This window comes from Taeniopygia guttata, chromosome 21 (assembly GCF_048771995.1).
Source record: "Taeniopygia guttata chromosome 21, bTaeGut7.mat, whole genome shotgun sequence".
Classification (NCBI taxonomy): domain Eukaryota; kingdom Metazoa; phylum Chordata; class Aves; order Passeriformes; family Estrildidae; genus Taeniopygia; species Taeniopygia guttata.
This window is the reverse complement of record NC_133046.1, coordinates 3,639,514-3,667,240: the sequence shown is the minus strand read 5'-3', so window position 1 is coordinate 3,667,240 and position 27,727 is coordinate 3,639,514. Positions and strand designations below refer to the sequence as shown.

At 47.3% G+C, this 27,727-nt stretch overlaps 1 protein-coding gene across 10 annotated transcripts in view; it reads right to left on the bottom strand.

Annotated features, from left to right (window-relative positions):
• Positions 1-16,505, bottom strand: part of CAMTA1 (calmodulin binding transcription activator 1) — a 223,662-nt gene extending 207,157 nt beyond the window's left edge. For 3 of the 10 annotated variants that reach the window (XM_030289466.4, XM_030289472.4, XM_041720426.2), the window contains exons 1-2: positions 16,340-16,505; positions 5,827-5,945 (exon numbers count right to left, since the gene is read on the bottom strand). In XM_030289466.4, the coding sequence (XP_030145326.1) occupies positions 5,827-5,945; positions 16,340-16,364 (144 nt within the window). In that variant the 5' untranslated portion in view covers positions 16,365-16,505. Of the gene's footprint in view, positions 1-5,826; positions 5,946-13,960; positions 14,162-16,339 lie in introns of those variants that run through there. The other 7 variants (XR_012051660.1, XM_030289468.4, XM_030289465.4 and 4 more) reach the window with 6 other exon arrangements.
• Between the last annotated feature and the right edge of the window lie 11,222 nt (positions 16,506-27,727).

The following is a 27,727-nucleotide window of genomic DNA, read 5'->3' as shown; positions in this document are numbered from 1 at the left end:
CATTAATTTCACAAAATAAACCCACAATTAAGTGCTTCTGTTAGAGAAATTGCCATCTCGTTCACCGATCAGCCTCAAACCCCAGCCACACGCGCAGCGGGAGGAGCCGCCCCCACATGCCAGACAGCCCCAGTCAGGTGTACCAACACTTCGCTACTGCTCTCCTCTGCAAGCGCTGCTTCCCTGGCATTTCACTTGTCAAGCTCTTCTTCAAAGCAAGTGGGGTTCCTCACACTTCTGCTGGTGGCCAAGAGGAGGGGCAGGCTCTGGATGAACAGCTCCATCGGCTGGCAGTGCAGGCACCCAGCTCGCTGGTGACAAAGGCAGGTGGGAGAGGTCTCTGCGAGGCACAGGACCTCACAGACCCCTGCCACTGAAATAAAGGGTGAGAATCGATACTGGCACTCTGGATTTTATGGATGCCCTGGCTGCTCCAGCGCCTGGCAAACACTTTGCCCCCAACAAGGTAACACACCTGCCATTCCCAAACCCTTGTTGTAATGTGCCTCAGTCCCCAGCTCAGCACCACACCAAGGGCACCCCAGGTGCCAGAGCAGTGGAGGCAGGAGGAGCTGCTATGTGGGAGCGCACACAAGCTGGTCCACAACCACTTCCTTGCTCCTCCTCCATCAGGGGATCATCAGGTGGAACAGAAACCAACAGCATTTCTAGTAACAGCATTTGCCATTACTATCAGAGTACTTTATACTGCGACCACGTGGGCAGCAGGCAATTAGTCTAAATTCAATATTCTTATTGCTTTTGAGAAACCCCAGAGCTGACACAGACTGCGAGGATGTCCCAGCCCTGGGAGTGCTTCTAAGCAGGCACAGGGCTCTCACAACAGCCACCAGTGGCCTCTGGCTTTGGGAACCCCGTGCTCCAGCTGAACACATCTGAATGAATTGATGTAAAGCATTTAAAAAAATATGCTGGACTTCAGAGTCCACAGGGAGCTGTACTGAGCACTGCTCCTTTTCCACAGTTTTGCCATCTTGAGGGGACACTGTGACCTAGACCAACAACCATTCCCTGCTCCAGCTGGGCTGGTGACAGAAACTGGTCCCATACACTTGCTCAACACCATATATTTTTAACACATTCAGCTACTTTGGTGAATAAGGAATGGACTGGAACGTGCAGTGCAGACTTACAATACACCACACCATCCAGGGCAGCCTTAAAACAAGGAGGTTTTTTTAAGTTTTCTGATGTAAGAGTTGATTCTAAAAGGCACTTAGAGACATTAAAAGTAAAAAAAAAAAAAAAAATAAAAATGGGAAAAAAAAAAAGCAGTAGCAGTAGCCCTGCTGCCGGGTCTGTAGCAGAGCAGGGCTTCGATGTGATGTACAAACGTGTGGCGACAGGAGCCGTGCGGTGACCAGCTGCCTGACACTCAGCTGCCGAGGGCAGCTGGAGGAGCAGGCAGCAAGAACGCATTGCTTTCACTTCCTCCCTGCCCGCATTTCAGAGCATCACAGCCAGCCCGAAGGCTCCAGACTCACTCCCCCTATCAGTCTGGGTCCTTCACGTCCCTCAGGCAATTCTCCAAACCTTCAAGATCTCTGTGCTTTAGAGAAAAGATGGCAAATAACTCGTTGTCAAGTGAAAAGGAGAATGTCACTATCATGCAAGCAAAGCAAGGACACCAGAGCACATCGAGATGTCAGTGAACACGCGACTCAGGCCCCCAGGCAGCAGAGGGTTTCTTCCTATGCTAAATAATGCTCAAATACAGTTTCATAATTGCATTATTTGAATACTCTCCCAAGCAGTACCTGAGCCTGGAATCTGCAAAATGTGGATGCTGGCTGACTCTAGAGAGCAGGGCAGTTCTGCCATGCCCCTCCAGACAAGCCTAAGCACATGCTGCTGGCTTTTTCTACCATAGAAGTTCTGGGCTTCTCCCAAGAGACTGTAAATAAAGAATCCTGTTGGAACCAAAGCCCAGGATAGCATTTTACATTTCCAATGTTTAACTTTTTCTTCTTTCTCGCACCGTGTCATTAAGTGTTTACAAGGATGATTAATGACTGCGGCTGCCAACTGTTAACGAACGGCATCTCTGTTCAGAGCTGCAATCCGGTGTCTGGCAAGCACTGTGCAGAGACAAGGTTACTCCAACACCCTTGAGCCCCAACACCCTGGGAAGCTCCTGCTTCCGAGACAGGCAGTGGGATGCATCTCCTGCAGACAACGTATCTTGCTGTCCAAAGTAACTAACAGGTAATAGGGCACCAGCTTCAGCACCTCTGTCAGGGAACACAGGAGTTCAGCTGGGGCAGCTGGAGGGTGGCTCGGTGCAGCCCTGCTTTGAGAACCCAGCCCCACTCCCATGGAAAGGAGCTGAGATCCAGTGCTCCCCAAATTCTTGCTCAAGGTGCACTGCCAGCACACCGAGCTAGAAGCCTTTGCTCCATCCACTCACTGAAACCAAACTGGATCTGCATTTCACAAACCCTAAAATGCTTCATAGTGAACAACAACTAAACCCTTAGAGTGAGGAACTCCCTCACAAGCACAAAGCACTGCAGAAGCTTCTCACAACTAACTCATTTGTCTTAATGTGAGAAATAATATGAAAGCCCCATCTCTATCCTCGCCTAGAGCTGGAGAAATAAGCACAATGCACCTTTGCAGGCATTTAAAAAATGTAAATCTGTAATTAAATTGCTAGGCTTAACTTAAGATTTTCTATCTCTGGTAAAAAAAATTGAATTAGACGGAACACTTCCTTCAGTAGGAAATATAAAACCGCTATAAACTTGATTTAAGACAAGATGACATCTTGGTATGGAAATCTATTTCCATCAAACAATTCAGTTGCAAATGCACAATCCAATGGAAAGCAAGCACCTCAATAACATGTTTGAACCATTTTTAAGCGCTCCATTTCTCTCACTGCTCATCACATGATTTTATTACGTGTAAAGTCATCCACAGCCCACCCAGGTCTCAGAGGACACAGTTTCTCCCTCCCAACTACCCAACCCTGAGTAACATCTGACCATCAATCTCAAGCTGCAGTCGTCAGTGCCCAGGAAAAGCCACTTGCGGTGTTCCCATGGCGATGCTCTACCCTGGCTGCTCCCTGACCTCCGCACAGCAGCACCAAGAACCCGATGGAGTCTGTGAGTGCACATGCTCATCCTGCTGCCCACCACCCCACAGCTGGGAACACCTGTGTGCTGTGCTTCAGGGCCACACCAGACAGACAAGAGCTGTGTTCAAGCTTCCTTGATCCATCCCCATGCAAAGGAGCACAGAGGGAACACTTAGGAGTCGGGCTGGGTTAGGGGGGTTGGACCCCACCACCCCAGGGATGACCCCAACACCAGTGTCTGCTACACTCACTCTCTGCAGCTCCTGGTGAGACTCGACCCATGACTGCCCAACATGCACCATTGGAGAGAGGACAGCATTGTCACACATGTTCACATCAGTAAGTTGTTCAGGCATTTCATTTCTTTTCCATCTTTTACTAAACTTCCCTGTCCAGGAGACACCTCAAACACAGGACCAGGGATTCTGAAATTGGTACAAAAATTTTGGAAATACCACTGTATAAAATACAACTTTTTCTTCTCTATTTTACAACTTCTGTCTTCAGTAGCACAGGCAGAACACCTGTGTACTCAGATGAAAAAAATTATTCCCTTAGTAATGCCTTGGGAATGTAGTCCAACATTATTATTCAATTATACCCTAAGAAAATTTCAAGTTTTATAACAGTGCACAGAATTAAACTTTCAGATTGGGGGTGGGGAAGGCAGTAAAATCTGGAAACTCAGCTCCTTCCTCCCCCATAATTAACACAAATTTCCAAGACTTCATCTAGGCATAAGACTCTGGCTTTTTCTATTTTTCCCCCACTCTGAGCTAGTGGGGCCAAAAAATCTCTGGCCACAAGAAAAGCTCTTTCATTTAAATCATGCAACAGGAATACTGTACCAGCCACACCACACTATACAGGCTGGCAGAGTCAGCATGAGCTACACCCCATGGACAGACCCAGCTCCACATCCCCATGGCATAAGAGCCTCAGTGAGAGATTTGTGAAGAGGGGACACAAATGAGAGAGAGGAATCTGACATTCAATAAGACTGACAGGCTGAATCCAGTTTTAATGTCTCAGCTGATGACCTGTGTCTATCAGCAAACAATCCATCCAGAATTACAGCACCAGACAATCCCTCCCCAGCAATATACTGGTGAGCACCACCAGAGCTGCTCACTCCTCGCTCCCCAAAACACTCACACAACCCTTAGGAGAACAGCCACGCTCCCAAATTCCCCTCCTAACCTAATACGCCACACCAAGCACCTGCACATTCCTGCTTCTCATGAATAATAACAGTTTTCAGCTGCACAATGAACTCTGCCACATCCTGCACTCACAGGAACCTCCACACAGCAATCCTACCCAAAGCCATGTGTGCACAAAGTTCTGCACTGGGAACAGCAGCAACATGAAAGTGATTAAACCCCACCACAAGCAGCTCTTTACAGTAAGAGGGAAGAGCATCATTCTGTCACAAACCTGTGCAGAGCTTGCTTGCCCCCAGTTGTGTTTGGCCAAACATCATCTGCCAGAGCCACTGGAATTGTCACTGCTCCATGCCCTGTCCCCACCAATACAAACACTATCACAGAATAAACCACAACCCACATTTTCTATGATTTACATTTCAATTCAAACGACCCAAGACAAAAACATCTACACAAAAAAGCCAAGGCCAGCAACTGCCCTGAAGACCTGATTCATTCTATCACAGTACTGGGTATGTTAAAAATAAATACCTGATTGTAACTACCAGACACCAAAAGAGGGGTAAGGACTCCAATTTTGAAAAATACACACAGTCACTGCTCTGTGATTGATTCTACGCTCAGCAAACACACACACAGAAGTGAGCTGTGTTTGATCCTGCACTCAGATGCCACTTGCAGGTGTTAAACTCATAAGCACAGGTTCTGTTAACAAGTTTAGATCTACAAAGGAGGGATCAGAGGAACAGGACCAGTCAGCTCTCAACAAGCAGACACTAACTGGAGTTTTACAGTAATTTCCCTAAGTGGATTTCCTCTATTATTAAGTGATTCCCATAATATGGCAAGACAGAGCCACTAAAAACTAAAACTACACACTGTGGGTATTGCCATGGAACATTCAGCATTGCTGCACAGCAGGAATAAAGCCTAGGGATTGTAGAGCTACCTAGGTTGTTCTTTAACTTCACCTTGGCCAACAGAATTTAAGAGACTTCTTTTTTATTTAAATTACCCCAACCATAATGCAGTAACAGGTGATCTGTGAACCAGCATACTCAGAGTAACTGTATTCCAGTAAAAAACAGACGGTTCTGTGTTTTACTTATTCTGAATGAGATTATTAACTCAGACAGAAGTAAGCTGGTTATTTCCCAGGGCCCTGTGTGGCAGGAAAGAACACACACCACTTTTTTTGTTCCTAAGCCTTCATGCACAGGAAAGTAACACTTTATTTATCGTGGTACAAACACACCTATCCAATTTTAAACGATTTTGAAACAGGTCATCAAGGTGATGTGAAACTTGACTCTGAGACAAGTCACACACACGAGCAATAGACCTCTAGAAGTCTAAAATAGACGTCAACTTCCACATTTGCCTTCAAGTCTCACTTAAAGCTTACTTTCAGTATGTACACTAGGACTCATTATTTATGGAACAGGTTCCAGAGCCAGGGAATTCATATCCTGTAACTTGCACGGCATGCTCTTACGAAACAATCCATAAGCATTAAGTAAGCTGGTACATTTAAGGAGAAGTAAGAGATTTAACTACCTCGTTAGTGTTCCAGCGGTGCCTCTCTTTCGGTAAACTTGAACATTTTGGTAGACATTCAAGCAGCTTCTTCGGTAAAAAGATTTTTACATGACTGCCATTGCTGTTCCCATGATCATCTAGAAAAAAGAGGAGACACATGATGTATATACAGGAGAATGGGTGGTTGCAACCAGGAGACTCAAGCGAAGACATGACTTGGAAACCCCCCCAGTTCCCCTGTCCAAAAAGAGCAATTTGCCATGCCAATAAGACAAATAACAGCTTTTTCTGTTGAAACTGCAACTTTATTTCAGAAATATAAATACAGTTTAATTCTTTCCGGTTGCAAAGTTTTAGAAGAACTTCAATGGATTTGGACACAAGGAGCCTGTGTGTGCTTACCTGTGCCTATTTTAGCTCATTATTTCCCTCAGTGGCAAATTTTACAAGCAACAGCAACAAAACACTGTAGAAGCTGTGACTGCAACGGCATGACCTGCCAGAGAAGTCATAAATGAAGTTCACACTTGACAGGATTTGCAAGTAAATAAGCACAGAGCCCCAGCACCTGCTATAATTTTGTCAAACTGCAGCAGAAATGCAACTCAAGGTCTGTTAGTTCATTTAAAACTAAAACACACTATACCTGATGAAACCCAGATTACTTCTATTTCCATTCACAACTCAGAAAGTAAATGTTCCTCAACTTAAGAGTAAGGAAGAGGAATGGAAATTTTCCTATCTCACCATGCCCAAGGGTCTCAAAAGCAGAAATACTAAATAATACAAAATTATTATTTTTTTACTGCTAAATATGTAGAAGGTGCATCAATTCCCCTTAAAAGACCCAAGTCCCAAAAAGCTCTGCAATCCCACACCAGCAGCACCTTGAAGGTGTCTATCACTCTCTAACACCACTGAAAGAATCAAAGTACCCATGAAATGCATGTGTTTATCAACCAAATCAGTCCCCACAGGAAAGGGAACTGGAGCAGTAGCGTAAGAGAGACCAGCCCCAATGCAGAACTTTATCAGTTCTCCCTCCAAACAAACCATATCTCTGTCATCTTCCACCAGCCTCATGCATCCCATGACAGATTCTGGCAGTACTACACAAGCAGTACAGTTACTCATTGGCATTTTACCCTAAAAAATTAATTTATAGTCATTTCCCAGTTGGAAATGTACAGAAAAAGGATATTAACTTCATTTTACACATCTAATCATTTTACATCCTAAAACACATGCCAGCACTATGATAAAACTCCTCTGCAATTCCGTACAACACAGACATTCCCTGTGACCTGCAGTGAACCCGACAGAGCCTGGCCCACGATCATTCTTAGAAATTACTTAGGAATTGCAGAGACTTCACACCAGCAGCCAGACATCCCTGGTATTCTTAAAGCTTGATTAGGCTCTTGGATGTGTCAAGTTCAACAATATACATGCTGTTAAATCAACTGCTCGTGCAAGCCCAGCAGATGAGTTTACAAGATAAGCAGCGATGTGTATGATAAACGTGAGCTGCTCTGTAATTTATGAGTCCTGAATGCTCCCTGAGTTACTGGGAACTTTACTGTGCGACTGTGTTGGACTAAATCAACAGGGCTGCCACTTCCCAACTTCCTCCTGGGCAAGGAGCAGCCAGGCACGATTGATTTCTGCTGGACTGATAAAGAAATCAGGGAGATGGTGCTCTTCATTACGCCATTCCAGGATTTCTATTTGGATATTGACTATTTCAGACCATGATTCTGCTGCCTTAAGTTTCAGCTTTCATATTTTTCAGATTCTGTACTGCTTTAGTATGTAACTCTGAACTCCATATAAAGTGTTAGCAAGTTCTCTTCACAGTTTAGTTAGATAAAACAATCCTTTTCCAGCCCGAGAACCAAGGACACCGTTGCAGTTTCAGGCCCAAAAAGTGTAAACAACAGCAAATTGAGAAGAGCAAACTGGGAAGATGGGACTGCATAACCTGAAGCTGTAATTGGACAATTAATCCCAATATGTAAATGGACCAAAACTTATAAAAGTGTGAAAACTCATGACCCATCATCCATCTTGGGTGTAGGTTTGGTCAGGCTCTTGCACTGCCCAAGGTATATCCTTGGATGGCCTTTTAATAAATCTGCTTTATTCCTTTAACACTGTCTAGGCTCTGTTCTAGGTAGCCTCAAATGGTACCAGCTCTACAGGGGTTTTGGACACATCCTTTCCCCAGCCAATGCTCTGCACATATGACTGTCACCCTATTTCCCTGCACTTCAGACACTCAAAGGCTCACAGACACCCAAGTTGTGATACCTGGAGTTATCCACAAAAACACAACTTGCCTGTGGCACAGACCAGAGCCAGGCAAGGCCTGCCATGCCAGCAGCTCCCAGCCATTTCCAGATCCACCTCCCAGTGCAGCCACTACCCACTTCCCACTCCCTGCATTCATTTTACACCATTTCCATTCCTCATTCAAAACACTGCACTGCTCTACATTCAATTCATTAAGGCGCAAAGTATTTTACAGCACACATTATTGCTTTTATCAGCCAAACTACATCCCAGTTACATCTCATCAGCTTATTTTCCATGGGCACATTTTAATTGACATTAATTGTATTACTTCCCCTTACCTCCGTATCAGTCAAGCCCTCTATCACACATTCCATTATTTTGCAGGGCTGGCAGACCTCTAATTATTCAGCTCGTTTTATTAACTTTCTTCCATTGTCATCAATTATCAGTATTATTAATCCAGAAAGTGCCTATGGATAATAGAGCCCTTTAAAATGTTTTGGTAGAAGTTGTCAGAACTTGCTGACGCTAAACCTTCCAACTCCTGTTGTTAGCATCTCCCACCTTCTGTTATTACAGCAATGGAAGGTCATTCTCACCATCCTGTAACACGACTACATCTCACGGATGCCTCCCTTTGCTGCATTTAGCAATGGCATTTCCTCACTCCAAAAAAATCCCCTATGTGAAAAACAACTGCCTCCTGCCTCAATCCAACCAGCTTTTCGTTATGGACTCCTCAAGCTGTGCGGTCAGAGCACACAACCATCACAGAACGGGATGCAAATCCTAAATCCAGTGACCTCTAAACCAGGTCTGACCTTGGAAAAGGATGAAATCAGCCAACCAGCTATGAGAGTGATGAACCCATAGCCCCATTTGCCTTCAAAGTTGCTGCTCAGTCCTGTGGAATTACACAATGTATTCCTACAGGGAGGAATGTCCGGAGAAGCTGGGAACAGAGAGGAGAAGAGGATTATTCACCCAGTAGCACTGAGGGTACTGGTGGAACAAGAGTTCCCGTTCTTCCAAATGAACCACCACTTTCCTGGTCCTGTTCCTCGCAAATAACACCATGACTTTTTTAGGGAGGTGGAGCAATACCCCCCCACATCAAATCTGCCATTGCTAGTGCAGCTGATGAGCCCATCTACCACCATGGGGGCTCCTGGTGAAGGCAGAGGAACAAGGGTCCACACTGCTCTGCAGCCCTGCTCATCCAGCAGGCAAACTCCTCCATTTATCGCCAGCTAAAATTTCCTCAGTAGCTAAAATCAGGAGCTGCAACATCCCAGCACTGATTTGGTTTTACTCTGCAAATCCAGATTTTTACTTGAACTTTCTCCTCGTTTATTTTTGCCACGGGTGCAACTAACAACACCAAGATCTGCAAATCCATCCAGTGTCAATAAAAAGTGTCTGTGCAAGCAGAGCCACATTGGCACGGGAAGGATTTGCCAGTAAAGCTCTATCAACACGGGGGTTTTTAGTGCAGAGCTGGCCACAGCTCAAAAATGCTTCCCAAGGCAGGCACAGCCACAGCTGAGAACTCAAGTAAGGAAGCTACAGACTAAAATATAGCAGCCTACAATGTGTCCTGTTATAATTCAGGATGAAAATGCAAAATTTAAGTTCCATTAGCAATCTTCAAGATTACTTATTAGCAAACCAGAAACTCATGTAGAATTAAGAAAGTGTAAGTATTATAAAGTTCATGGAAAGTTCCACATTAATTATACCACATAAACCCTTCGTCATTTTATGGGTTTCTTCATGCTCCTTGCACTTTATCCTCCCAAGGGATGCACCACGGGCCATAAAACTTTGAAGTGCACAACAGCAAATCACAGAGAGTCTCTGCTCTACCCCCACTCTCCAAACAACCCCTTACCCCCTTTTCTTTTTCTTTAACTGGTTCTTAAATCTTTGGTGATCCTGGAGGTGAATTTAGACCTGCAGCCCCATTAACTACCACAGTTTGCCTATATAATATGTAATTAGAAAATAAAGAAATGGCCAAAAGGGTGTTCATCAGCTGGTGATCTGCAGACAGGTCTATTCTGAAAATAAATAACAAGTAAGCTATAAACTCACAAACACAAGTTTTATAAACCCATTATTATGAAATAATAACTTAGGGCTAGTCATCTCCTTAACAGCCTCAAGAGAGGGAAGAGGTGTTTAAACATTACAAATGGGCACTTTAGTACAAAATAAACTACTAAAATCCCAATATCATGCTTATTTGGGGAAGGGGCAGGCATCCAGCTGATCCCACCACCACTGACCAACCACTGAAGTGGCAGAGTTGCAGCCCTACAGTGAACAAGTGGTGCCACAAAAACACAGTGCACAGAGGCCACCATAGTCACCCAGTCACTTGCTGACCTCCAGATACAGACAAATCCAACAAACTCCACCTGGAAGAAATAAATGCAAAGAATTACTCCAGATCCAAACAACTGCAGGACTGCCATGCTATTTCTCACAGTCAAACTTCAATCCTGGCATCTTCCATCCATAAACAAGCAGCAACAGAAGCAAACCCAACAGCTCTTGGTCTGTTTGCTAGAAATATTTGTATCATTACAGTAGTAAATCTCTTGGCAACAAAAGCAGATTTCTAACTATCAATCAAGAGTGGCTAAGAGAAGATAACCAGGTCCAGCTCTGCAGTGCTGCTGTCTCAGCAGGGCTCTGCTGGATGCCAGCACTCGGTCAGACACTGGATGAGCAAATGCATTCCCAGGCCTCCAGCACAGGATGCAGCCCAGCGTTGTGGGAAGCATCAAGGAAAGACCAAGGAGTTCAGGCAAAGGTAAAAATTATACAAAAGGAGCAAAAAGACCAACACAAACCAGCATGTGCATGGCCATGACTGCTACCTGCATGGAATAAGTGAGGAAGGAAAAAAACCCAAAAAGGATGAGGAGGAACTCAAAGGAATGGTGGCAGTATGAAAGATGAGCAACAAAACAATTTTCCTCTAGAAGTTACTGAATCTAGCCTTAGTGCCTTGGAATATTTGTGATAAATACTTTGTTGCTATGACAAACTCTACAAACAATTCTAAAACCATAAGAAACACAAATATAGCTAAAGCTGCTGTTGTACACCAGTGGCTCAGGTCTCCCCACATGCCACACCGAAGTCCCATTGTCCTTTTCACATAGCATAAAGTTTCTTGACATTTTATAACTAAATTCAGCGTGAACACTAGTTAGGTAAAACTGCAAATGGTGCATTTTTGGGGAAGGGTTGAGAACCAAATTTTCCCTAATGAAGGCCCACACACTGGCTGAGGGCTGGGTGACAAAATCAGCTGTTTATTTCTCATGCCATACGCTCAGAGTCTACTTTCCCCCACCAGCAAAACAAGCTCCTCTTTCCCTCTCCCACCTAGGCAGGCTCCAAGCACTTGCTAACGGAGCAAGAGGAGAATTCCTTTACAGTCAGAAGGTTCATACAAGGACCTACTCTGAAAGCAAACTTTGGGAGTGTTCACACAGTGCAGTCGCTTCAGCCTCTCCTTGTAGCTTCTCATGTCCATACCTGACTTTCACTGCTTTGCTGCTAAAACTGACAAGTGCACCAGAACGATGAAACCACTGCTCAGCATCACCAACAACTCTGGGTGAGAAATGTCATCAAGCCCTTCACCCTTGGTTTTCACTAAACTTACATCCTCAGATTCAACGGCAATGAAGTCAAGGAATGGTGGCTATTACTGGCCAAGTCTACCAAAAAATTAACCATCTTTTTATTAAGTTTCCAATACTACAGACGTTCTCAACACTACAGCACATTTCCCAGAAGTCCTCACATACTGGCTAAGGCTGGGGCAGTCAATTACTTTGACCCTACATGCTGGCAGCCACCAGCAACAGATATTTTCACTTCTTTCTTTTCATTTGAGTTTGGAAACCCACTTGAAGAGCTGGCTGGAAATCCCAGCCCCCTGAACAAAGCATGTGATGTGAGCAGGACAGCGAGCACTCCATGTCCAGTGAGAAGAGTCTCCTGTCATCCACCCAGGGCCATGACTGCTCCTCAGCACAGAGTGGCCCTTCAGCATTGCCAGGTGTACCCCAAAGGCAGCAGCACCCACAGGCAACCCTGCCTTTGCAAACCCACGGCGTTTAACACAGCACTAACACAACACAGGCCTGCCAGGAGCCAAGGAAGGTGAAAACAGGATGCAAAGTGAGGGGAGAAAACTCCAAAGCGAAAACTCAGCAAGGTGTGGAAGCGGAAGCCAGGGAACACCGAAGCTGCAGGAAGCTGCTGGAAACACTGCATTTCAATTAACCAGCCCGGTATTCCACAAGCACTCCATCCAGCCTGGTTTCACTCCTTGGCAATGTTTGGGTTTGTTGGTTGGAGGTTTTTTCCTTTTAGACACACGTGGCTTATTGAAGCAGAGATGGTGTGACACTGAAAAAGAAAGGTCACATTAGCTCCCTTTCTGAAGGCTGTCTGGACAGAGGGAAGAGGGAAGATAGCTACTGCCCCTTCCTCCAACAACATCCACCAATGTAAGGAGGTCTTCATAAGAGCCATTTAAAACCACTAGTAATGTAAGGTGAGCACTGAAGTCTCCAAATACTAAATTTAAAGGTATCCGTTTTAACTGTACTTCTACAGCATTGCTTCATTACATCATTTTCTGAAACAGAAAATGAAATCTGAGTTAATACGTGTCCAGGAAGATTTCCTACACATGTAGCTTAAAAAGTAATACAAATAAACCAAAAAACCTTTAAGCCAAAGTAATTGTGAAAATCATGAACAAGAAAAGATGCAGAATTAAATTTAAAAAATAAGAGTTTAAACAAGCCCTAAGCCTTACATCAGGAATAACAGGACTGTAGTATCAAAAGTACTCCAAAAACCGACCTCACAAACATATAGTTCCTCCTGTTTGGAAAAAAGGAATGAAACCCACTCCCTGAACCCGTCCTGCAGGCTGACAGCCCATGAAGAGGGTCTAGAAACTTCACCAGGAGAGAGTCTGCTTTCAAGTCTGACAACAGAAATTTTGGTAAAATCCCAACACTGAGATTCAGCAAAAATTCTGGGGCAAGGAGTGGACTGAGCCGAGCATCAAATGCTGCCTCCTCCCCGCGACAGTCGGATCCTGCAGCACACAACCCCAGCCATCAGCACGTCCTAAGTTCAGGCTCTTTAGTAATAAATCCTCAAGTAACACTTGCACAAAGGAAGTAAATATTTTGCTGTTTAACAGCCAAATCTGGAATGTTTTGTTTTCAAAAGGCTGTTCTTCCCCAAATAGTCCCTCCAGAGCCAGTAACATCTGAGGCTCCACTGACCCTCTTCAGTCAGCCCATGCCACCAGTACCCTCAGCTCAGGAGCTGCTGGGAGAAACACCACCATCTCCTGCCATCCCACCTATGACCCTGCCTCAACTAACAGACAGAAAATTCAACAACTGCATGTAACTGAACTCAGCACACAACAAAATTCCGGGCCCCTGCGCCAGCCACACGCAAAACACACAGGGCACTACTCTCTGCAAAGCTCTCCGTTAAAGGTACCTGGCTGTGAGAATACAAAATTAAAAGGCTGCCTGTGTACATTCTTCCCCTTTTGAATTTTAAATTAGAAAAAGGAAGTTTTTAAAAGGACACCCTCCTTAGCACGCCCTGATCAAGTTCAGAGCTATCACAGCTGCCAAGATGGCACCGCCAAGGGTCAGTCCTCCCGGCACAGCTCAGATGCACAAAACACAGCAGGAACTACAAAACCCACAAATCCTCTGCTGCAGGATGGCAAGAGCCGCTCGGTCACTGAACCAGCCTTATCCTACCCGAGGAAACCAGAAAAGAGGAAACTCACCGGAGTTCTCCAAGCCCTGGAACTCCCTCCTGCAGCCGGGGGACAGCGGCGCCAGCCTCATTCCAAACCTCAACTCCCGCCAGGGATCTCCCACTGGTCCCGGAGCACAAAAAGCCCCGATGGCAGCTCGGCAGGGAGCTCCAAAGCAGGCAGGTCTGCAGAGCCGTGCGCTGCTGCTCAGAGGCTCCTCGCTGCTGCACCGCACTGGGGGGATGGAGCAGGCGGCTCCCCAATGAAAGCAGCGCCGGCCCGCCAGCTGCCATTTACATCCGCTTTTAACTCATTGAAGTAACTAAAATCTAAAGCAACTTGTGTTCTCTCCTCCAGCACCTGCACTACTGGTGAAACACTCTGCTTGAATCATGCCTTAAAAGCATTCCCATTTAAGTTTCTGACAGGTGGAGTTTAGGTTTAAGGAATGAATGGTTTATATGTCGTCTCCTTGAAAATCCACCGCAAAAGTAGGTCAGCGGGGGAGCAGCTCTGTGACTTCGTAGGAGATCACCCCGGGCGCCGGTGCCGAGCCGGGGTTGCTCCGCTCCCACCTCCGCGATGCTCTGCACGGGCACGGAGCAGAGACACCGGCGGCAGCGCCGGGCACACCGGGCGTCTCGCTGGCAGCTCCTGCACAGCCCTACTCGAAAGAGCAAACACAGCTGCTCAGCACACACCTCACCCGCTGCTCCCTTCAACTAGTTGCCAAGACCAAACATGACAGAAGTTGCAGTAAATAACAAGCGGAAAGGACAAGTTACCTTCCCAGCCAGGACCTGCCTTGTCCGTAGAGCCGCAGCCTCACAGAGCTGTGCACACTGAAACCTGTGCTTTACACCGGAAAAATCCATCGTACGTTGGCACAGGAAGCCCGAAAAGTAAATCGAACCCGACTGTGCTTTGGTGACAATACTGTCACCCCCAAGAGAATGAGAACGTCACAACCTGAGCCAGGAAGTCCAGGTGAACGCTCGCTCTGTTCTCACTCACACCCCCGTTAGCCAGGTGGCATTTCACTACTTCAGCGCAGTTAATCATGTACTTCAACGCAAGTGAGAAAAGAATGAAGCCCGACGTTTTCCAGACCAAAGCAAATATCGAACTAATGGATTTGGGAGCATCAAAGAGATTAGTAAAAGATGAAGCCAACAACACTCAAAATCACCTCTACTACTTAAATTTTAGATTTCTGCAGAGCCTTTGAATTTCACGGCACAATCAAAACTCAAACCTATGCCCAGAGGGCTCTACAACCACCAAGAAACAACCCAAAAAATATATTCCCAAAGCAATCTGAAGAAAAAAAAAAAATCCAGACAAAAGATGGAATAAGAACCCGTGAATTCTATGAAGGGATTACCCAGTAAAGAATACAAACGGGTTCCAGGTGAGGGTGTACATGTGCTGTGGCGAATAAAGAAAAAAAAAATCCCTATTACTTACTACTAAACACCGTTCCTTGAGGTGCCCAGCTACCAGGCCAATCCCTGGGGTGCTGGCATGTTCAGCCGGATTTAGGCAGGGGATGTGAACTGCCCTCTGCTCTCTCCTCCCGCCCCTGTAAAATGGAGGCGCCGACACCGGTACCGGCCGCGACCAGCCGGCCGGCGAAGAGCGGAGCAATACCGCTGCCCGAGCCGGCCGGGACAAACTTACCCCAAATAACGGAAAATCGCGAACCCGCCTCCCGCCGAAGCCGGGCCACGGCCGCGCTCCCGCCGGGCCGGGGGCAAGGAGAGGCAGCAGAGCGGCACTTCCCCCTTGCGGACGCGCCGGCCCCGCTCCCGCCGCGCCGGCAACTTTCGCCCCCAGCCGGACGCCCCGGGGCTCCCGGCGGGGCCGGGCCCGCGCCGCGCTCACCTTCGCGCCCGCCGCTCCGCCCGCCCCCGGCCGCCCGCGGCGCGGAGGCCCCGGTCTGGCGGGGCCGCGGCCAAGGCCACCCTGCTTCCGACGAGCGCGCGCCCGCGAGGCACGTGCGCCGCCGCCGCCGCGGGGGGGGCGGCGGGGGCGGCCCGGCCCGGCCGTGGCGAGCGGCGGCCCCGCGCCGGCCGCGCCGCCGGGGCCTCCATGTTGGCGGCGGGCGGGCACGTGCCGGCGGGCGCCGGGAGGCGGGACCGGGACCGGGCCCGGCCCGGCCCGGCTCGGCCGCCGCGGCCCCCGCGCCACGCGGCCTTCCTGCCGCACATGGCCCGCCCGCCGGCCCGGCCCGGCCCGGCCCGGCCCCGCGGGGGCGCCGCCGCCGCAAACTTCGCGCCGCGCGGCCCGGCCTGCGCCGCCGCCGCCACCGCCCCGCGGCGGGGCCGTGGCGGGGGGCGGGGGCGGCCCAGCAGGCAGGCCGGGCGCGGGGCCCGGCGCGGGGCGGGGGCGGCCCGGCCGCGTTCTCACCTTCCGGCTTGTTTTCGGCGGCCATTTCCCCTCCGCGCGCCACATCCTCCTCCGCCTCCTCGCGACCGGGACCAGGCGCGCGCCGCCTCCTCCCGCGCCGCCGCCGGCCCGGCCGCCCCGCGCGCACCGCGCACGCCCCGCGCCTCCCATTGGTCAATCTGCCGCACTGACATCTCCGGTGGCCAATCGTAGCAGGCCGGGGGCGGGTCCCCGGAGGGGATGGGCGCGATGGACAGAGCGCCCCGCCAATAGCAGTGCGGCAGCGCTTCAGTGGCACGCGCCTCAGCCATTCAGCGGCCGCGCTGGGCGGGCGCGCGGGGGCGGGCCGGAACGCGTGATCGACGGCCGCAGCAGCCACTGGAGGGCCGAGCGCAGGCAACTGACGGCCGCCGGGACCAATCGCCCCGCGGGGGAGGCGGGACTAAGCGGCTGACGCACGCTGCCGCGCGCGCTGGCGGCCAACGAGCAGCGCCGTCCGGTAGATTGACGGCGCGCGGCACCAATGGGACGCGCGGCCCGGCCGGGCGGCAGCAGCCCCGGCCCCGCCCATTGGCTGCGCGCGGTCCCGGCGGGCGCCGCCCCCCCCGCGCCCGGTGACCCCAAACAAAGGCGGCGATTGGCGCGGCCGCCAGTCCCCGCCCGGCGGAGCCGCCCCGCCCCGCGCACCGGGGCCGCGGTGCACCGGAACACCGGAGTCCCCGCCGCCGGGACGCCCCGGGGCCGCTTTGTGCGCGGCGCCACCTGCGACCTGCGTTTGTCAGCGCCGAACCGGCGTGTCCCGCTCAGAGGGTCTGCCCCGCTGCTCCCAGCGCTTCCGGAGGGACGGAGCGGAGAAGCCTCCGGGCCAGGAGCAGCTCGCAGGCTCTGCCCCCTTTCCGAGTGGCGGACGAAGCCCGGGAGCTGTTTCCCTGCCCTGACCGGCGGCCCCGAGGCTGCAAAGGTTATCTCCCCGTTTTTCAGTAGTGCTGAATATTCGGGGTGCTGTAGGCCCTCCTCCACAGCCGCAGCGTTCCGGGTGCAGAGCACGATGCTCGGGTGAAACAGGCGTTCCGGCACAGTGCAAGGAGATGAGGGTTTGTGATTTGCAGAGAGAACCAAGTTACGGTGGAGATGTTAAGGGTTTGAGACAGTCCTGCCCATCCCTGGGGCAGAGTTTGTGAGACAGGGTCACAGATCCCACTCAGCATACACCGCACGGGGCCAGGGGGGTGGAGGGGCTCCCATGACATGAAGGAAATCGCTCTCTTCTTCTCAAAACTGATGTACCCCAAAGAGTGGCATGTTCTGGCCTGGCTGAGCCTGCCCCATCTCTGTCAAAGCTTGATGGGCACGGGCACTTCAGCCTCCTTGAGCAGAGTCCTGCAGAACTGGACCACAGCTAATACCTGCACAATGCAAACCAAGACTGCCACGGTTGTTTCCTTTGATGTGTGTGACTAAACACACAAAAAGGATATTTTCCCTTAGATCCTCCTGGGAGCAGAACTTCTTTTAAAAGACCTGTTGGTGCTTTGGCTTTGCTAAGGACCGAAGCTGTTTCCAAGCCCAGACGAAAGGAGGATGGTGTGATGGGCCTCTTCTAAGACAGAAGAAAGGAAAATTCCTTTTTCCTATTTTCAGCAGCTGCTAATCTCGTGGAGCGTGAAAGGCACATTGATGAAGAGGCTACAGAATGACAGGCTCACTCCCGATGGTCAGAAAGCTCATCTGGTACAATGTCCTATAAATACCCACAAATACTAACGCAGCCACAGGATCAGCTAAGACAGTTGTTTCCTTCAGCGTATCAAAATACGCTGGAAATGGAAACTTTTCTAGTTGCCACACTGGTAAAAAGCTACTATTTTTTTTTTTTATTAATTCTACAGAATTTATGTCTCTCCTTGTTTATTCTTTCAAGGTGATCCATATGCTTAGCAGAGACATGATGGAGCCATACAGCTGTTGTACTTCATAGTTTGCATTATAGCAAAAGATAGTATCAGACTAACAGAGGCATCCCTTGGTGCTGAAGGACAGGAAGCAACTTCCTGATGCAAGTCAGGGACCTTTGGTTGATGCCTCACAGAGGTGTGGAGGGGCAGTCCATGCTGAGGTCCTCTCCAGGGCTCCCCTCAGAGTGGCAGGTGCTGGAGCTATGGACAGACCTGCCTTGCCCCCTTTTCTTCAGCAAGAAATGGGCACCTGGCTTAGCCAAGGAGCACAGCCCACAGTGCTTCTGCCCTGAGCCAGCTCACCTCCAGCCCCTGTAACCTCAGGCCAGCATTCCTAGGTGGCTTGAGTTTCCATGTCGGTATCCAGGCAAGACCAGGTAATGAGAGGAGAGAAATGATGGGAGCAACATTGACACAGCTCCTCACTGGTACCAAACATAGGGATGATGGAGAGCTGTAGGGTTTGTTTTCACAGACCCCCATGCAAGTGGCAGGAACTCAGGCTGCTCCCTGCAAACACACAGCAGCTGCTGCCACAAACAGCCTTCCGTTCTTGCCAAGGGAAACTGGCAGAACTGTTCATTCCAGTCACAGCCCTCGCTGCAGTATTCACTGACACCCTTTGGACAGGTAACCATGGGGACTCTACGTGGGTCACATCACCCTGACATCACCCACAAACTGAATTAAATGCCAAGTCAGCTCTGTGTGCACACACGAGTGTACATCTGTCTCTTCCCTCCAAGGCTTGAGCTGTTCCTTCTGTGCTTCTATGGCTCATTAAAGCAACAAGATCCATGCTCTGAAGGACAAGGTTGTTCAGGACTCTGCCTGCCTTCTCCTGGCCTGCACAGCCTGGGAACATAGGAAGTGCTGCTGCTCTAGTTGGGAACAGCTCTGCTGCCAGGACTAACACAACCCCCTGACTCCACAGCAGTGTGTACCCTGCTCTATCAAGTGCCTCTGGGAGCACTGCCTCGCTTTCCAGATCCTTCCTGGTCTGTAAAGACAATGAGAATTTGTGCGAATGAGGATGAATAAAGCAGTTTTAAGGGATTACTCGAAGCAGTGTATGAACTCTGTTCCATCTAAATAATGAACTCGTTCTCCTCCTCAACAAGAGGTTTTCTACCAGGAGACACAAACCCCTGGTGAACTGAATCTCCCACACCTGAAATTACCTGATGTTAGGTGTTATTTCTGTACACATAGGTTACTACAGCAATACATAGTTAATGTATACACACAGGTTACTACAGCAGTGTGACCTGTGTAATACCAGAGATAGTAAATGGGGAGTTTTACATCCATCATGCCAGCAAAGCCCCAGATATTTTAATTCCTGTGCAATAAAATGATAAGAAAGAAGCCATTTGAATTGAAGTGCTGCTAGTATCTTTGAAGTTCCCCAGCTCCCACTGTTTAAAACTCAGACCAATGGTTATTAAGGCACAGAGGTACTGAACTGCACAAGACTCCGTGCATGGATGGTGTGGAACAAACTTGCTCACTGTTACCTTTTCAGGGGCACACAAATAGAGCAACATCCAGCTGATAAGCAGCAAGAGAAGAGATGTGCCAAGAGTTTTGTACAGTCTGAATCATGAATAATTTTTATCAGCACACTGATAAAAGCCGATGCTATGCTGGTGATTTTTGTCTGGGTTGGTTTCATTAAAAGGGAGGTGAAATACCAAGTTATTTAAAAATTCTTAATTGTCAATCCATGGCAGATGTGGGTTTGGCTTTGTTAATTAGGTTAATGTGATGATTTGGCATAGTGAGCTATATGCAGAAGTAAAACTGTTAAGAATATATTCAAATATCCTGTTATGGATATTCAGCAAATTACACATCGCTGTTGCTATGGCAAGGAGCACAAAGGAAAACAGTTCAGACAGGTTTAATAGCCATAATGACAATATTGGAACCCCATTTCTTGTGAATTGTTTGCACAAAGTTACTTCATTATTTAGAAGCAAGGAATGCCAAGTGTTTTCACAAAAATACTCTCACACGTGTGAGAAGAGATGATTAGAAAAACCTCACATGATACAAATTAAATGGTTTTGCTCGTTACTCTGTCCATGTACAGAATCTAAAGATGTTTCTTCTAGGAATAAACCCAAGAGTTAACCAAGACAATGTGTGTGGACAAACACACTCTTGCAACATGTCACTGCATTTGTGATGTACAACTGCCAATTCCTAGGTTTAGCAAATACAGGTAAACACTCCAAAACATGCACTTTTTCCAAAAGGTTCTCCTAAGAGAACCTTCTCCACCTAATGCTCTGCCATCCAAGTAACTTGTGCAATTTTATGTGGGGAAGTTGAAGAGAATATACATTACCAGGAACTAAGGATACCAGACTCAGAATGGACAAAATCACGTTTTTCCCTAGCAGGAGGTCGAGCTCAGTCACCTTCTACACTATGGGCTTTGGATCCATTGTTCTTGCCATTCCTTCTGCAGTTCTGCACTTGTTTCCCTCAGAAATACAAAGACTACACTCAAATCACCTCTAATTAAACTCTGCTGGCTACAGGAAACACACCCCAGGCTAAAATGAAGTACAACTCCAAAGTCCCAGCCCCTTTAATGGACTCTTTGAGGAAAGATGGTTTTGCTGTGCAAAGCGCCATAAAGAGTTTGTGGATATTTAAACAGAGCATTTACCTGTTTAACCAAGAACAGGACCAACAATGCAGTTGCTTTAGAGGGGCACTAGCTCCAGATGGGAAACTGAGGGAGTTGCAGTGCTGGAGCCTCAGTCATTGCAGTACAGTGTCACACAGCTCCAGAAGGACATGCACGGGTGCCAAGGGCCAGTTTTTGCTGCAGGCAGCAGTGCCAGAGAGCAGCTGTGCCACCCTGACCTTCACACTGCCCCTGTAGCCCTTGGCTTTTGCTCTCTGTGAGACAGCCTGGGTTCTGCCTTCACTTTGCTCCCAGCACCCCAGTGCCACTAAGAAAGTAACAATCATTTTGCCCTAATATACACCCATAAGCCAGTTAGAGGAGGAAAAAAAATGAAATATGAGGTAAATTAAAGCTTCCAACTAAGGGGATTTACCAGTAAGTCACCATAAAATTCAGATAATTTATTTTTTCAATTCTGCAGCAACTTTCTCCAATTCATTTGGATTAGCTATTAGAAATTATGTCTCAAAAATTAAAGAAAATGTCTATTGACCACTATATCAAATTCTAATTTTAGCCAGGGAAAAAAAGAATAATTAGGCTGTGATTTACTCTGGTAGTCAACTTACATTAACAATTTTCCCCCATGCTTATGTAATTCTGGCAAAATCAAATAATATATATAACGCTCATATACGCTGGGCTAGATTTAGTAGAGACAATTTCCTACACTACATCCAAGACATTCCTTTTTGCTTTCTGTTCTAACAAGACAATCGAGTTGTTCTGTGTAAGGAGGGAGGAATATGATTGTCATGCGTGGCCTCCTCGGTTGGAATTTTAGTGCAGTCTTCAATGAAGGTCATGGAAGGATTAGTTTTTTAATTTCTTTTAAGCTGTCATCCTCCTGTAACGAGCTGTATAGCATGCTGCTCTCTGGGAATGGCTTACCCCATCCTAACCCTTCTTCCCAGGGATAAAGTGTAAATCCTGCAAACTCTCAGTGCCAGAAGCCATCATGCAGCGTTGGCTCTGCAGCGGATGCACAGCTCTCAGCTCAGCACGAGTGAGTTTGGGATTGGATCTCTAGCTGCAGCTGGAACAAATCAGGAAAGATGTTAAAGTCCCTAAAGTTATATTCCTAAAGTTGTGTTCCTGCTTTTAAGCAAGTATCTTTTCCAACTCCTCTAGAAGTGGAGTGCTGTCTAAATTAACTGAATAAATAGGGATCTGGGAGCCAAACCAGTCACCAAGGTATGAAACTGTCAGCCTCAGGCACTGAGAACAGAAAAATGAATAATGGAAGACAACAAAGGAAGAACAACAGGAGAACCAAAGGAAGTAGAACTGGTGATGGTAACTGAGGCAGAGGTGCTCAAAATTACATGGATTCCAGAAGTAGAAGCCAGAGGCAAATTCAAATTTACCTGAGTCAGTTTGGTCAGACAGCACCACCCCATTGCTGCCCATTGCCCAAAAACCCATCCTTGCATATCTGAACCAAGTCTGTCCTGTGATTCCCTCAGGGAGCATCATTAACACCAGAGCACTCAAGCTTTCAATTAAAGAGCATCATTGCTGAAAGCATTATTCCCAACTCTTTAAAGGACTCCATCCCAATTGGGCTCTTCACAATGAGAAGGAACTTCCCTGACTTTTCCTATCATTATTTATGATAGGTAAACCAAATGGAAAAGTAATCCCAGTGTTACAAACTAGAGTTACTCATGCTTTGGTCCCAATGGCACCATGGCAGAGCAGCTGCTCCAGTTCTCTCGGGGTGGCCCAACAGTGACTTACCACACAAACCCTTCTGCTCTGCCAGCAGGGGTACACAACACTTCTCATAAGCAAAAATGATTGGTTTAATATTTTCTCACTAGTTTTAGCCACAGAGCAGTTTCTTTCTAGGTCTGCCTAAACCTCGTCTAACCTTAAAACTATTCTTTTCCATCTGACCCATGAGAGTTGTACAGAATGAGAAATATATCCAAAACAGTAGCTGCAGAAAATACACAGAAATAACTCGTTTTCACTGAGATGAGTTCATTTGTGAGTTCTGACTTTCCCCTGAACTTCCTCCCCTGAAGGACTGGAACAGTAAAACCAGTGCAATAATACTTTTTCTGCTGAAGTGTAGTAAATCAGTTCCTTGCTCTCAGAAGTGAAGTGAAAATTAAGATGAAAAGGAGTATAGAATGCAAAAAAAAACCCTATTACTCCCGAATAATACAATTTGCTGCTGATCCTCAGTTGCTAAGACAGGCACATCAATTATTTATAGAACTCAGGAGTGTGAAATATGAAGTTTTTCAGCCTGGGACACCACGAAGGTAAAGCCAGGAACACAATCCTGTCAGTGCTGGCAGACAAGGACAGAATAGGCAAGCACAGAATATTTCTACACAGATTAACGTTTTTATTGAACTACAAATTGCAAAAGGTCTCTGTGAAATGCCACTTTCAGTGTTAAGTGAGCTGTATCCTCCTTTTGACAGCGTCAGTCTGTATTTAATGTTTATTTAACATTTATCTAAAGGGCCATCTCTGACAGGGAAACAATGTACAGTAAGTTAGCATAACTTCACCTGAATATTTACAGGAAGCCCAGGATCTTGTCCTGGATCTGTGCTTATGTCCATCAACAGCCTGTCACACACACTGTAAAACCTGCTCCACGTGACCAACCTTTGCCAATAATCTTCACAATCAAAATTCCAATTTATGTTCTTAGAAGTGATACTAAAATTTATCTTCACAAAAGCACTTACATGGTTTATAGCAAGTTTGTTGAGAGCAAGTATCTGGATTAAAACTCCCAGGGTTGCAGTGAAAGGTTGTTCATAGCTCATCTGAGGAACTAACAGGTACTACTCAAAAACATCCACAATTTCTTGGGGAAAAACCTAAAGCAAACCAAATAAAACCTAACAGACAAAATCACAAAACCTTGGAGCCCCAGCTTCTAGTAACAGCCATTGATACACAGCATGGCTTTGCTAAAATGCCTTGGTGGGTCTGTGCAATATTCTATCTCAAGTTAAGTACTTCAAAGTTGGAGGAATTCTTAGTGCACCTCCTCCTGCTGCCTTGATCCAATTTTGAGAGCAAGAGCTTCAAATACAGTGGCTAAGAAATCACAGGAAAGGTTACTGTCTGTCCCCAGGGTCACACCAAATACCACGTGCTGGAAGGAAGCAGAAGCAGCAAGGACTTGGCAGCACCTGAAGCACAATGCCTGCAGAAGTGATTGTGCTGATGCCAAATCTGGTCCTCTCGGAGCTTTCCAGCCACTGCTGAGCGGACAGCACGTGTTGCAATGCTGGAGCTGGCAACGGCAGTGCTGAGCACAGCTAGTGGCCACTGGCCACCTTAAAGCACCAGCACCATGCAACTGCCCTGAGCCAATGTTTAGTGGCATGAGTAGTAAAATAACACATCTACTGAGCTCTCAAAACTGTGGCAATTATTGAAAAGCCTCCCTGTTCCACATTTCACCCAGCCTTGTGGGTGCTTAACCACCACTGCTCTGTGCTGGCTGGGCACCAGGGCCCCAGCCAGGGACCAGGAGGAATAAGGAATGGCTACACGACCTGGCTCTGGGGAACCAGCACTCCTGTAGGGACACAGGTCCTGCCAGCACTGGCTGTTCTCCAGTTTTACAGACTCAAAGCTCTCCAGACTGATGATGAAGAATTTTGAAACCCAAAGAGTATAACAGATTCACATCCAAGTTTATGGAAATAGCTGAAAAATATATCAACAGCCTTCACATACACATATGCAGAAAAACAACTAACAAAACTATTACATCTCCCAAAATATGGATTGACAACAACAGAAACTTGCTAGTTACTATTTTTAGTATCCTAAAATTCTCATCTCTGGTGCTATTAAACTAAAAATTATATAATAGCGGATTTGAACTGTACGACACCTTATACGAGTTAGGACCATTCAAAAAAAGTCAATCAGCATTTCAGAGTATATTCAGCAGATATTTTGAACACAGGCAGAGCAAAGAGCTCTGTCCATGACAGGCTCTTTTCATATTGGGCTGGAAGGCTCCAAGCAGACTAAGAGCTCTGGTTGGCCAAATGGCACAACAACCTGAACTACAGGTAATTCCTCCCTGATTGCTGTTTTGAAAACAACATTTCCAGCAGAAACTATTATGTATATATATCAACCCATTACACAGTACTGACCAGATCCTCTACTTGCCCCAGAAACACCCTGTGGCCCACACAGCTGCTGCTGGAGAGAGACAAGAGGCAGGGGCAACAGGTAGATCATCACTGCAAACCTGGAACATTTGCAAGGAGAACATTTGCTTCTGACTTTTGGGGGACTTAAGTCAGCCTGCAAAAACAAGTATGAAAATACCCCAAGAAGAGCTACATGACTAATGAAGATTTTATTGCCCCTCATCAGTTGCTTCAGCCACTTCTGCTGCCACTGGATGAGTGTAACAAGGATTTTCTACTGCACGGTGCTCTGCAGGTATGACTAAATCTGCCTCTTACCTCCCCAAGTCCCCAGCTAGACTATCACACCTCCATTACAGAGAGAATTTCACAGAATGAAAGAGCCAATATGAAGTGTTTCCTCTGGCCATCTCAACAGTAGTCCCACAGGCTCTGAAATGCACTCAATTAGCTGTTCCTTTTACCTTTTTGTTCTACCCAGCATTTCTCCAAGAGCACCGTCATCTCTGGCTTTGGCATCCTACTCATCATCTATGAATTCATGTTGCCGTTTCCTCCCTGAAAGGAAAAATCCCATAGTCTGTTATTTGCTACACAGAGGAAAGGACAAATCTGACAGTATTTTTGCCACTGTTAAAGTTCAAAGACCACCCTGCAACATTGCAAGTTGTGCTCTGGGCTATGGTGTCATTCAGCCATGATCAATCAGTGTGTGCTCACTCCAGAAACTTATCACAAATTTACCTGTAAGCAGCTGAAAAGCTGTCAGTGCCTCAGCCCTGTCTGGAGAGAAGGCACAGGGCAATGACTCACTCAAAATAAAAAATTCCCACAACAACAAGAGAGACTTGCGCCAGGCAGATATATTTGTTTTACTTTAAAACATTCTGAAAGTATTTATATGAAAGAGAAGCAATACAAAACTGAGACAGCACGTTTCATGTTAGGGAAGCCTTCACTTCACATGAGCTAAATTAAAAATAAGACTAAACACAAGTGTACAAAGCAGAGACAAAAAAAAAAATCAATTTTCTCAAAGACATAACATAAGGGACTCCCACAGGGGCCAGCAAATTCTGGAAGGGAGAAAGAGATTATATTTTATGGGAAGAGATTCAATAAGCATTCTTTTCCCATAAAGCTAGTGATGGAGGATTGTCACTGCTCCATAGACACCCTTTGCACATTTCAGGACAACAGTAACAGGAAATCAATAGCACCTTTTATACGTACAAAGACATTATCTCTCTGGACTCCTAATACTAATAAATGGAGCCAAGAAAGACCTTTACTAGAATTTAGCAGTCAGCATTACTCTGGCTGAGAACAGAGGGCAGGATGCTGGTCTACACCCTTCGATTTTTAGGTATTTTTTAAAAAAGTAACTCTGCTCAGAGCATCACCCTTGAGTGGCACCCAGGAGCCCCTGATGACAGCACATCACAAGTGTAACGGTGCTGAGCCCCGGCGCTGTCACCCCATCGCAGACATCCCCTCCAGCTGATGGTGTAGTCATTACAGGCAGGAGCTTTGTCAGGGGGTAATTTGACAGCTTTGACAAGCTCAGCTGAATTTATGGCACTTTCTAGTTTTTCCCTCCATTGAGCTGCAATGGAACTAAAGTTAATATTACCAAACCCACTCCGCAAGGGGACAGGTTCCCAGTGGAACCTGAGACCGTGATCACAGTCCCTGAGAGAATCTGCTACACTGGCCCCTCACAGTGTCCCCTGCCACCCCCAGGGACAGGAGGACAGCTCCATCTAGCCCACCTGTGAGGGGAGATTCCATGATGAAGGTCTCTGGTATCTCTGCCTCTACCACAGCTGAGGTGAAGCACCACTAGTAAGGCTACTCACAGCTTACTAGAGAGCACTGAAACAGCAGCTACAGTATCACAGGTCTGACAGCACATGCCCAGCTAAACCCAGGGCCTGAGTCCTGGGGACTGCTTCTCTTGCTGCAGGGACTGTGCCCCACACAGCACCACAAAGCTTCCACCTGCAAGTACCAATGTGGGAAGAGGAATATTGCACCCCAAGCCAAACCTTGGCAAGTCAGTAAAGCAGAAACAAGTACTTTTCTTTCTTGTCTTCCTTTTTCCCATGAGATTGGTTTTTGCCATAGATATTACATTTCTTCTGTTATAATGCAGGGTTTTAAAGAGCTCTCTCTACATCCCTAGAAAGCACAGCTCATATTTAGCTCCCTAAACTCGTATTTCTCTCTTCCTATATTTCCCTGCCAAGATGTGACACCTGTGGAACATTCCCAGAAAATTCCCCTGAATCATCTGTGATGCAAGGGAACAGCAGCCAGCATTGGCAACAAGCAGCTGGGTCTTTTAGGAAAGCGCCAGATCAATTTGGTGAGGGGAAGAATCCCCAGTAACTCTGTCACTAATCATCCCCAAGGATCACAGAGCTCCCAAATCAGTTAGAAAAAGAGCATAGTTACGACAGGACCAAAATCCATGGGAAATAGTGTTGCCACAGCAACTGACATCCTCACAACTCTAATCTCCTTTGCATTCTTGCACAGACTCAATGACTCCTAAACCTCGTGAAAAAAAAACCTGTCTAGCAGGTGGGTTCATTGACAA